Source organism: Pelodiscus sinensis, chromosome 24 (genome assembly GCF_052426305.1).
Source record: "Pelodiscus sinensis isolate ZL-2025 chromosome 24, ASM5242630v1, whole genome shotgun sequence".
Taxonomy (NCBI): Eukaryota; Metazoa; Chordata; order Testudines; family Trionychidae; genus Pelodiscus; species Pelodiscus sinensis.
Window position 1 is genome coordinate 13,187,519 of NC_143075.1, and position 12,575 is coordinate 13,200,093.

At 50.5% G+C, this 12,575-nt stretch overlaps 1 protein-coding gene across 4 annotated transcripts in view; it reads left to right on the forward strand.

Annotated features, from left to right (window-relative positions):
• Positions 1-2: 2 nt before the first annotated feature.
• The window catches only part of TMEM201 (transmembrane protein 201), a 58,968-nt gene continuing 46,395 nt past the window's right edge, over positions 3-12,575 (forward strand). The window contains exon 1 of one of the 4 annotated variants that reach the window (XM_075906244.2): positions 3-141. Coding sequence is in view for 2 of the 4 variants with exons in the window: in XM_075906242.2 (XP_075762357.1) it covers positions 411-523 (113 nt within the window). In the remaining 2 variants the exon portion in view is untranslated. Of the gene's footprint in view, positions 142-259; positions 524-809; positions 1,281-12,575 lie in introns of those variants that run through there. The other 3 variants (XM_075906242.2, XM_075906240.2, XM_075906243.2) reach the window with 3 other exon arrangements.

A 12,575-nucleotide genomic window follows, 5' to 3' on the forward strand; every position in this document is an offset into this window, starting at 1 on the left:
ATCACACGCCGCCTTCTCCCTCCCAAGCCCCGTTCCCGGCACGATATTGGCCTTTCACGCTGCATCCTCCACTCCTACGCCCTCCTCCGCGCTCCAGCCCGGGCCGCTCCTGCAAACGCAGGAGCCGGGGGCCTCCTAAGCGTGAGTCACTTTCCTGCCCCCCCCCCCCCCGCCTCCGAGATCCCCACCCGCCCCCTCTGCCCGCCGCTGATTGGCGGAGCGGCGGCGGCGCTGCGGTGTCTAGGGGCGGCCGGCGGCGCTTACAAAGCGCGGCGGCGAAGGTCAGCGCCGGAGGATTGGCTCGCTCAGAAGCGCGTGGAGGGCCGGGCGCGTTTTACCGCGCGGCTACTCCGCGTTCGGAGCGGGCGTTCCACGGGCGGGCCGGGCGTTCCACGGGCGGCTGCCGGGCCATGGAGGCTGTGAGCGCGCTGCTGGCCGGCTGCCCGGCCGCCGGCCTGGCGGGGGGGCTGGGGGTCACCGTCTGCGCCGCCGCCGGGCTGCTCCTCTGCAAGATCGCCCGGAGGTAAGGGCCTGGCCTCTTCTGCCGCGTGGGGAGCGGGCGCCGGAGCCGAGCCGGCCCCGCTGCCGGCAGGAGGCGCGCTCCGCCGGGGAGCGGGGCTTTCCCCGCTTCCCCGTCTCCATACCGCCCCCCCACGCGGGGCTGCCTTTGTACGGAGGCGCCGATGGGTGGCTGGGTCCTGCTGCCGCCGGCCGCACGCGGGCTGGCTCTGCGGTCCAAGGGGACTCCCCTCGCGGGGGAAGCGCTGGGCAGGGCGTTTGCTCCGGTGTGGGCGCTGCCGGCGGTAGGGGAGACGGGCGACACGTGGAGGGGATTGGGCTTGCCATGCGGTGACTCCATGCGGCGGGCGGAGCTCGGGTAGCTGAAAGCGAGAGAATAAAGGGATGGGAAGCCCGGGGGCCCTCTGCGAAGCAAGGGAGGAGGCGCAGCCCTTCCCCGAGCTTGTCACGGGCAGCAAAAGAGGAATCGGCCCCCTGGAAGCAAAGATCTCGGTGTCTGGAAGCTTTGGCACAGACCCCGGGCGGAGCAGGAAGGGCAGATCATGGATGCTCAAGATCACGAGGAGCAGACCGCCTCGAGCAGACAGTCCAGTCCATAAGCTGTCGGAGCTGCCCACTTGGAGCCATGGTCCCGCCTGATCCCATAGGCATTTAGGGTCTAATGAGGCTTGGAAGGATTAGATTTTATCAGCAAATGGCTGCAAAGATCGGTTCCGCTGTAAACCGTGGAAAAATATTTCCTTGGATTATCCACATTAACAGTTAAGAGAAGTGCTTGCTGCTTCAACATTTCTTGCTTTGATTTGAAGGCGACTTGCTTTGTATGTTCTGACAGGGTGTTGGTAACTTGTTTTGCCCGTTATAAACCTTTGAAATTGGAAAGTTATGTCTTCTGCCATTAAATAGCATCTGACCTCCCCCTCCCATTCATTTCCCACAGCTGTTTAAAAGATCTTTAAAATTGGTATCTGTTAAAAATATTTTAAAAATTAAATTCTGTCACTCCTAGTTATCACGTCTTTGTGGCAAACGCTGGGACTTTATGTGATGGGTCAGCCTCAAGCAACATCCATGCACCTCAAAGGGTTGGGTGCTCTAGGTGTTAGGGTGAAATTGTGTATGAAAAAATAGATACCACGGGCCTAAGAGTGCAACTGACAAGGGCATTTCTGTCTGGGTTAACTTTTTCCATCACTTCAGTATCCGCTTAGTAGGGTTGTCAAGTGATTAAAAAAATTAATTGCGATGATTAATCACTCAAAAAATGTAATCGTGCCATTAATCGCATGCACCTCCCCTTTGAAACACTGCCACAGTGTTTCAATGGGGCAGTGCAGGATGGAGCCCAGGATCAGCTGGAGTCCCCAGCTGACCCCGGGCTCTATGCAGCGCTGCCCGTTGGAAGCGGCGTTTCCAAGGCGCAGCGCATTAGGAGCCTGGGATCAGTTGGGGACTCCAGCTGATCCCCAGCTCCACTGTTGCAAAGCCCCTTTGAAGCACTGGAGCAGTGCTTCATAGGGCTTTGCAACGCGGAGCTGGGGATCAGCTGGGCACACCAGCTGAATCCCGGATCCACTTGCGCTTTCCCTTTAAAGTGCCGTTTTGGTGCTTTAAAGGGGCAAGTGCATTAAGAGCTTGGGGACTCTAGCTCCGTGTTGCAAAGCCCCTTTGAAGTGCCGCTCTGGCATGTCAAAAGGGCGTTGCAACAGAGGAGCCAGGGATCAGCTGGGGACTCCAGCTGCCTCCCCCTTTCCCCTGCTCCGCTTGTGCTGCCCCTTTGAAGTGCCAGAGCGGCACTTCAAAGAGGCAGCGCAGCATTAACGCCTTAATCCTGCAACGAAGGTCAGTTGACAGCTCTACTGTTTAGGAAACAAAATTTAAAAATGGGTAAAAATGTGAGTTGAATGGAAGCAGTTATCGTATCGGGGATAGCCAGATATTTCTTTCCCATCCCCAAAACTATGTCACACATTTGTGTTCCATAACTGAATTCTGGGCTTCTGGCTGTTAGAGGAGATGCTTGATTTTATGAATTTACATATCTTCTCTTTGTCCAATAGATATTTTAGTGGCTGGCATTTTTTGGTAACTATATTACAAGAAGTTATTTACCCAAGTCTCATGGTAGCTCTACCCGTACACTGCAGCAGTGCAGATGAACATTTTCTCCAGATAAAAAGCTGCGGGGCAGAGAAAGTTCTTCTCTTGGCATGATAAATCCATCTCTGAATTTGCTATGTTTGCTGGAGAAGCTCACCTACTGACTGTGCTGTTCACATCTGTGCTTGGGTATAAATTACATTGCTCAGGATGGTGGCGTATTTGCACCTCTGAGTGATGCACAGTTAGTCCTGGTGGAATTCTGTGCCAAAAAATTCAGCATACGGTATATTAAAATTCTCCGTATTTTGTCAGAATAATCACTCCAAGTGCTAGTATTTTGGTAATTTCAAAATACCTGTCAGCAAGTATGTCTGTAACAATATAGACAACAGAAAATACTACCCCACGAGTAGAGAATTAAAGAAATCCCTGTGTTGTTCTCGGGTCGCACAAGCCATCTGGGCACACTGTGGGGTGAGAGGGAACTATGGCCCTCCAGTCTCTAAGTTGATTCTCTCTTTTTTTAAACCTTTGCCCTCTTCCCCCCCTCCCCCCCCCCCCAAAGGATTACCATATTTCAAGTTCCTAGAGAGAAGATCCTGCTAGAGGGAGGGGGAACTGGAAGGGTAGGTACCATTCGGGAGAGATGGATGGGGGTGTTTTGGGGAGTGCTGGAGCAGACTGTGTGGATACCCCTTCCAGAGCCCAGACACCTCTGCTCTCTTCTGTCTGCACTTGTTGCTCAGGGGGTGTGAATTTTTCACATCCCCCAAGTGACCTAGTTATACCTAATTAACTAGTTATAGTGCAGACTTGGCCTTGGGCTTTAAGGTTTTCTTTCCCACTCCAATATTATTTTTCCTTTTTAAAAAAAGCAAACAAACAGTGCATTATGTGGCAGGGGAGAGATACTTGCTTGTTTTGCAGACTTTTGTTTGGTTGACTTTGGGAAGGAATTATATAAAGGCAATGAAACAGGATCCCACTAGCAAAAGCAGTGTCAAGATGATACATCATGCCATGGAGGTTTTATTCATACAGTGGTACCGTATAACAATTTAGAAGAATGAACGGGTTTTAATGCTGCTTATTTAGACTTTGGTTATTTTTGAGGTCTCCTGCTGAATTGAATAGAGTTGTACTGGCCTAAGGAAGCTTTACAATTTTTTACAAGCTTCTGTTAATTATCTTTCTCCGCCCCCCCCCCCCCCCTCGACTTTTTCAGGCTTATTCCTTTCAAAGATTGTTTTTTGTGGCCTCATGTATTTAGGGAAGAGTCAGGATTTGTATTATGCAAAGGGAATGGAGTTGAATTGAATTTGAAAAACTTAGAACTAGCATGACTGGTGTTTGTGTGCTTTTTGATTAGTCAGACTCTGTGTAATAGACCAAACTGGGGCTGTCCTGCTATCTGTAAAGTGCTTCATTGGAGTAGGAGGCAGTCCCCAGGGCCAGGGTAAGATTCAGTTAAAGTTTTTGAAGTTTCAAATGGAAATAAGGAATGCACAGCAGAATACATCAGGATTATTAAGACACTTAAACTTTATGTACATGAACAAGCAGGGCAACAATGAATGTTCCCCTTTGTACTGGACTTGACATTTCCATGTGGTATTAAGAGTAACTAACACATTGATGGTCTGAAGTTCTCCTCCATGAAGTAAGCCATGCTTCCAGTGTCTCTGGAATAGAGATGTAATAGTGTAGCCAGTTAAACAATTAACCAGTAAGTGGATGCTTATCGGTTAATGCTACCAGCTACACGTTTTTTTTTGTTTTTTTTATAGCAGGCTGGCTTCCACCGGATTCTGGGAGTTATCCCCACCACAGCTTTGCAGGAAAAGTATTTTAGGAGCCAGCAGGCAGGTAGCCTACCTCAGTCTCGGTGCACGCCAGATTCCGTGGTAGCTCACAGGACCCCGTGTGAGCTGAGACTGAGTTTTGGCAGTACTAACTCTTATCGATTAATCGTGTTGTTGACAATTTTTGTCGACTATGCAATTAACGAATTACACGCTCCCTAACATCCCTACTCTGGAATTGACTCTACTTTGCTTAAGTGTCTCTGGTGGAATGTGTTTGTGGAATCCAGGCAATCTACAGTTTTTTGAGTCCCTTCTGTATAGGAAAATAACCAGTGTTCTGAGAACGTTCTTGGGGACCCCTCCCTGCAATTCCCTTTTGGGTCAGGACCAGTGTTCCCTGTAAGCTGAGTGCTTGGGCGGCCACCCAGGAGAGTTTCATATACTACCCAGCTGATTAGCAGAGTGCCCACAGACAGCAGAATGTGTTTCTATTGGTGGTGCACATCCACACATGCCTTGATACACATCACAAAATTTATTCCTCTCATGAATGGAAAAAGTTAGAGGGAACATTGGTCAGGACTCCCAATTTGAGAAATGCTTGTCTTTTGTTTAGTCTGCATAGTATAAGATAACTATTTAGGGGTAACATAGCTGTGCTGGCACAAAGTATTGTTAACTATTTCAGTGCTTCCCAGTAGCATATACTTTGCTAACAACAACCCCACAAAGGGTCATAAGAACATAACAATGGTCAGGGCTCGACAGATAGTGTAATCTACTTGCCGGTGGCGAGTAGATTACACCCTGGAAGAGGTTCTTCAGAGTGCAGAACCGCACGGCTAGCGAGCAGGGCTTGGCTCGGCGAGCCCTGACAATGGTTATACTGCATCTGACCAAAGGTCTATATAGCCCAGTATCCTGTCGGCCAACAGTGGCCAATGCCAGATGCCCCAGAGGGAATGAACAGAACAGGGAATCATCAAGTGATCCATCCCCTGTTGCTCATTCTCCACTTATGACACCATCCCTACCCATCTTGGCTAATAGCTATTGATGGATCTCTCCCCCCCCCCCCCCCCCACACCACCCCAGTTCACAACTCCCTCCCAGAACCTGTATCCTCTCCTACACCCCTCCCCTGGGCCAGAATCCTCTCCTGCACCCATACCCCCTCCCCAAACCCTGCACCCCAATTCCCTGCCCCAGATCACAACCCCTTCCTTCACCCAAACTACCTCTCAGACCCGACACCCTCTCCTGCAATCTAGTCCCTTACCCAAAGTGCCCCTCTGCATCCCATCTCTGTCCCAGATCTTGCGCCTCTGCCATAGAAAAGTATGGCCCTTAACCACTTTCCAAAATCTTGGAGTGCCCCTCCCCCATCAAAAATTCTTGCCCACCCCTGTTCTAGAACCTTAGAACAGTTTCCTTGGCATCCAGCCTGGGGAAAAAACTCTGTGCCTGTGCTTTCATCCCTCACTCCTGCCCTGTAATTCGATGGGTAATATCCCACCCCCACGCTCTCACCACAAACCATCCTCCCGTCTTCCCACCATGAGGTTGGGATCTTCTGATTTTTGAACCCATTTCCATGGCAACAGATTACAGGGTCACACAGGGGGATTATTGCTTCTCGTCCTGAATAAGCAGGAGGAGCTTGAGAAATCTTGGCCCTTTGTGTGGCGGAAGGGTGGCTATTTAAGCCTTTGTCGCTGTTCCGCGGCCCTGATAAAGATGCAGAATCTGGAGGTGAGAAACTAGAAGCGTGTTTGTGGGAACTGGAACTGCCAGGCACTTCTCACTGGAGAAAGTGGCTTAGTCTAGCTCCCCTGTGTCATCTCTTGTACTCGCAAGCCTGTGGACAGGACAAAAGCACTCCTTTTCTCCTCGTTTCTCAGAGGCAGGCCCAATAGTTCCCTCCTCTCACACACACTTTTGTGGTGGTGTCCTGCGGCAGCTGGGGTGCATACCCTCTAGCAAACCTGCCTGGAGAAGTCAGAAGTAGACTGAGGCACATGTCGGTTTCCTGTATGATGGTCTGCTTGCCTGTTGAACAGTGAAAGCCAGAAGCCTCTGGCTTACTTGGATTGGCCACTGAATCTAAAGGCAGGGCCATCCTTTAGGGGCCTGGGGTATACATACACCACTCTGCCCCTTCCCCCAAACCTGTCCCTGCTTTGCCCCCTACCATTCCAATTGCACCCCTTTCCTGAAGTCCCCTCCCCCAAGCAATGTGAGCCAGGGGCTTATGGGAGGAGGGGCTGGCATCGGAGGTGGAGGGATAGCAGGTGTTGGTCCCCCTGCACTCATCTTGGCAGTGGGAGCCAGAGCAACCCTCTGTCCTGCCACACATCTCCCAGGCTGCTGCACTCCACATTCATGTCTCATTTCTTATCGGTGTCTGGCAAGGGCAGGGGAAGGTAATAATCCAACCAGCGGACTAAATTCAGCAATGATTCCTGATCACGTGCCACCTGAGCACATTGCACATCTGCTAGGCTAGCTGATATATTTCTTAATGTTCTGGCTCTGGGAAGCTTGTAATGACACGAGAATCCATTTTCATCTTTTAAAAAAAAAAAATCTAGCCCTCGTGCTTGCCAGGGAAAGCTTGGAAATGTGACTTGAGCGTACCCTGCCAACTCAGAAACCAGAAGACCGAGTACCCATGGGTTTTGGAATGCTTGAGGTTAACAGTTCTGTGTCTCTGATCCAAAACATTGGGTTGCTCACCAGTGAAGACTCTTTCTTTAGCCCAAAATCTCCAGAACTCGCCCACTGACATCTGCTAATCACTGTTGGTTTCAATATCTGTTTCCCCTCTCCTTGCTTTCTTGTCCTCCCCTGCCAGCTCTCTTGCCTGCCTTAGAGTCAGCTCTGGGGTTGGGTATTGTGGTGTCAGACGGCTTTTCTATCCCAGCAGCATGACTCTGACACCTCTAAACTTCTCGGGCTGAGAGAAGCAGCATTGTTGGGTGGAAAGGGAGAACAAAACTCAAATAACAACCAAAGCTGACCCCTTTATACATGGTCCTGCTAAGTTCCTGCCTGGAATAGGAGGGTCTTGCATCAGGGGGTGTACACCTCTTCCTACCATGTTCCCTTCTAGTTAGCCTCCTATCCTGACATTTATAATCTCATCACTTCCTCATCATTGGCTCTCCAAGATTCCCCAAGTGCTTTTGTCAATAGCTTCCCTCACAGCAGGGTCCCTTGGGGATTGTGGAGGGAACCCCACCCTGTTAACAAAACATGTGTCAAAGATCTATAATGGAAGGAGTTCTGTAACAATGCCAGCAGCACTACCTCTGACACAGCTGTGAATGAGCCCTGGCCATGTCTCTTGGGCAGGGTAGGGAAAGCCATCTTGGAGGCACTGACGCAGAAGTGGGCAGAGAAGATGGGCAGGAGTCACAGGACCAGAAGCTGAAAAGGGTGTGAAGTGGGAAAAGGAACAATTGGTACCTCCTTGGTATCCTCACCGAATCTGTCTTGGCTGTGATCTCTTGGCACACTAAGGCGCTGAGAGGGTTGGCTGTCTAGGCTGAAATTCTTGTCATGGTCCCTCATCAAAGGCTGCTGGATAATCCAAGGACTCAAAGGGAGCTGCCATGGGGGTCCCAGCAGAGCTGGCAATAGTCCACTGATGAATGAGAGTCATTGCTCTAGGTTGGCTTGTGTGAACGGGATATCAGCACTTGGACATTTCTACTCCTGTTCTACCAATATCCATAGTTCATATGGGCCTTTGTGGCCAGCTGACTGACTGTGGATGGTGGCTGGGAGAGGAACTGAGAGATTTTCAGTTTCCTCTTTAAGGCAGCGTATTCTGGGGGCCCTAAGGCCTCTGTCTTGCAGTGAAGTTGTGTAGCAGAGAGTGGTGTTAAGAAGCCATTTTTTCTCTCCTGGCATCCAATGGCCTTCCTATTGCCCGGATCCAAGACAACTGAAGTTACTTCCTGTATCAACTTGCTCCAACACTGGGTGGCCAGGCAGCTTTCATTCATAGGGAGTGCAGGGTGTGTTAACAGTTGGGTAGGGGAACCTTGTCTACCACCTCACTCTCCCCTCTAACTCCTTGAGACTTAATGCTCTGCAGGCCTGCAAAAAGGTGGCTGTCATTCAGGATTGCCCTGTTTGTCAGTGGATTTCACTGTAAAGGAGTGGTGAGGTTCCCCTGACTGTGATCAGTTGGGGGTTTGTGCTGAGGATCTGTTGGACTTGTGCTGGGGGCAGAGTCTTTTTGACTCAAATATCCTCCCTAAGTAAGTCTATTGGCTATATAAGACCTTTCTACTCAGGTCAGTTAGTCTTGGGCCCTTCTGCATCCCCTTTCCATTGGCTCTTTCTTGGAGCTGTTTATCTGCCGTCCCCTAATCTGCTGCTATCACTCAGCCATTGAATTGGTTTATTTTGATTGCAGCTTTCCATATTTGCTAGGAATGTTAACTAACATGTATTTGTGTAACCTCTGGACTTTTTAGCGGTCGCACGTTTACATGTGGGGGCGGGCAGGTGGGAGCTGGTGCTTGTAGGAAGCTGGCTTCTGCCTTCCCCCACCCCTGCCTTTGATAGAGAGGTGGGGCAGTAGTGTGGGATGGGGGGGAGGGGAGCAGGTGGATCCACAGGAACCGATACACATGGAGAGCCAGCTTGAAAGCCGCTTCTCCTGTGCACTGGCTTCCGCTTCCCCCACTTCCACCCACCTAGCAGGGTGGGAGGGCACTCCGCAGGAGCCGCACGAATAGAGAGCTGGCTTGAAATAGGAGCACTGGCTCCCCACTCCCCTGCTGCCTCTGATACAGAGGCAGCAAGGGGATGGCTTGTAGTCGTTAGGCTTAACTGATAAGCCTGGGCTTGTGGGTTAATTATGTAAATGACTACACGCTAACATCCCTCACATTTGCACCTCTCTGAGGGCTAGTCTGTAAACAATCAAAAGAGGGAAGAAAGGCTGCCTTTCCACCCAGTGGACAGGCCCTGGTATGGCTGTTAGATAAGCATTTATCAACAGACCAATCCCCTGCTCCTTTCTTTGATTTGAGTATCTGGCCTGACCATCTTGCTCACCTCCTGGGAAAAGGGCAGGGCCAGATAGGTGCTTCACTGTTGCCTTATCCTAGTGACCAGTGAACACTTCTTGAGCTTAATTCAAGCTCCAGTCCTACTGGCTTGTCTCACTGTCGCTGCACAGATATAGCAGTGTTGAGTGAGAGAGAAACATCCATTTATAGACAGGGCCAGGCATCTATGTAACTCAAAGCAGATTTGCGTTCCACTGGGCACCGGGACTCGTGGGCTTGACAAGCACAGAAGTACTATTGATAAAATACCGAAAAGGCCCAAAGTTGGAGGCAAGGAGCAAATGCCTTGCAGCAGGAGGATGGGAAGTTTCTCATAGCAGCTGGAGCGCCTGCGTTTTTTTTGTTTGTTTTTTGTTTTGCGTTCCAAACCCGTGACGTGCTGCATGCCCTGCTGCAGTCGATCTACTGGGACAAACGTCAAAGGAGAACTCCACCCCTCTGCCTGCCTGGGTACAGCTCAGCTGTGTTGGAGTCTTATTTTATCCCACAGGGTCAACTTGTAGCAGCTACTCACCTGTCACACAAGTGTTTACTGCAATGCACCATGGGGAGCCCTTCCCAAAGCGCTGTCCCTTGGCGACACTGCCCTTGCCTGGCATAACTAGAGACTGATATTCTTGATTGGGTAGCAGCTGGCCCTGTCGCTCTAGACATCTGTTATACACGGTCACTGATTGGCTGTTGGCTTGAACAGCTGTCTCTTCTCCCCCCGGCCTGGTTGGCTGGCTTTAATAAACCCTAACAGATCAACTGTGTTCTCTGAACTACAGTGCAACTCGTCTTTTGGCTCTGTTCCTGAAGACCACATCAGCAAGTCCTGCAGGAGAGATCCCTAGAAGTCCAAATGCTGAGACTTTAAGCAAGGCTTTTCTTGTGGTGGTCTCCAATCAGGCTGCATCGTGAAGGAGGCTAAACTTGTTGAGATTCCTCTTTTATCAGGGTTGTTTTCAAGTAGGGGGACTGAAAAGCTCAAGGGATTGGGGCGGGGGGGACTTGCCTTTGCTCAAGGCTGATGGTTCAAATCCAGGCACAGAAAGGAAACCTCAGTTATTGGCTTGTGTGACGTGAGTCTGGGTCTCAGTCCAGCGTGCAGTGGTTCCATGTCTCTCAAATCTCACTACTGCATTTTTGAGAGACCATGAGCTGAATAGGGTGCAGAGAATTAACCCCCCTCTTGCCCCTGAAGGAGGTGTTGACAAAGGAGGACTGGGCGGGGGGGAGGGGGGGGGAAAGGCCTCCCACCTAGTGCTTTGGAAATGTCTTGTGGGTGGATGATTTTAGTCTCTAGGGCTGCCAATCTAGCATCTTGCCTGACAGTCTAATTAGCAGTTCCCTGTTGATGATGATTTCTTTGCTGTAGTTTTAGGGTTGGTTGGTTTCTTTTGCTTCCACAAGGACAGTAGACTCATCAGTTTCATTCTGTTTAGTCTCTCTGGTTCCCATTGTTAGCCCTGTGCACAGGAATTGTATTGTAAATACAGAAGCCTGGCAAATAGTTGGCTTTTGAGCAAAAACTGCCACCTCTGACTAGGGATGTAAGCGACTAGTTGACTATCGGATAAGCAAAAGCTTATCAGATAGTTGACCAGTCCCTCGACTAGTCGCTTCCCCCTCCCTCCCCTGTTGCCTCTTTTAGTTTAGAAAAGAAGACTGAGAGGCGACATGATAACGGTTTTCAGAGTGTCACAGGGAGGAGCGGGAAAATTGTTCTCCTTGGCCTCTGAGGATAGGACAAGAAGCAACGGGCCTCTGAGGATAGGACAAGAAGCTTAAACTGCAGCAAAGGAGGTTTAGGTTGGATATTGGGGAAAAACTTCCTAACTGTCAGGTGGTAAAACAGTGGAATAAATTGCCTAGGGGGGTTGTGGAATCTCCATCACTGGAGATATTTAAGAGCAGGTTAGACACACCTGTCAGGGATGATAGACAGTGCTTGGTCCTGCTATGAGGGCAGGGACTGGGCTTGATGACCTCTCAAGGTCACTTCCAGCTCTATGGTTCTGTCTGAGACAGCAAGGAGGAAGGGGGAGGAGGAGCTTGTGATGCGGGAGGCAATTCCACCCCAGTGCCGTCTCCCTGGGGGGCAGATGGGTAGCGGGATCTACAGCGAGCCATGAATCAACTGATTCATACATGTAAAAGGCTAGTGTGCAACAGGAGAGAGGGGGAACCCTGTGCGAGCAAGGAATCAGCTGTCCCAGGCTGATGCTGGGTCCCTCCTGCTGCGCTTTTAAATGTATTAAGCGCCAACAGGCTCCCCCGCTTATCGACTAATCAGCTAGTCAACGGAAAATCCATTGACTAGTCGATGAGTTGATTAGATTTAACATCCCTAACTCTGACTTGCATTTTAAAATCGTGGAGACGTTGCATAGGAATTAGAAAAGACCCTTTCATCCTTCTGTTCTCCTTGCCAATCCGTTTGTCCAGTGCTGAACTTGGGAACAAACTTGCCCTGCCTTTATTCCTTCCACGCGATGAGCAGTTTGGGCACGCTGCAATTATCTGCCAGTCTCTCGTATTTCTAGTATGCCCTCACGTGGCCTGATAGAATGTGATGGTCACCGCAGATTCCAACACTGCCAAAGCTTCTTTCCCTTGGAAACTGGTGCACAAATGTGAACATGTGCCCATACACTGTAGCCTCAGACCGGACTCTTGTGCACCCGTCAGTTGTGTCCATGCTAGCCAGGCTGGGGTGGGGCCTGAGAGGCAATTCTGAGCATGTTAGGGATGTTAATATGTGGTTAATTTAAACGTGGAAAATTTCACTGAAAATTTCAGCAGTGACGAGTGGGGGATGGGGGAGAGGCAATGAACGCCCTGTGAGTCAGTGCGCACACAGAGCTGGTGCCAAACACACACTGGTTCCCACCCTTCTCCCATCCTGTGCTGCTGCCTCTGATACAGAAGCAGCAGCGTGGGCGGACAGATGGAAGGACAGGCAGCTCCCCAGGAGCAGAGGTGCATGGGAAGCTAGCTTTTAAGCTGGCTCCCTGCACATACCGGGAGCCCATGTGTAACCGTGAAGGGTTTACCAATAAGCCCAGGCTCATTGGAT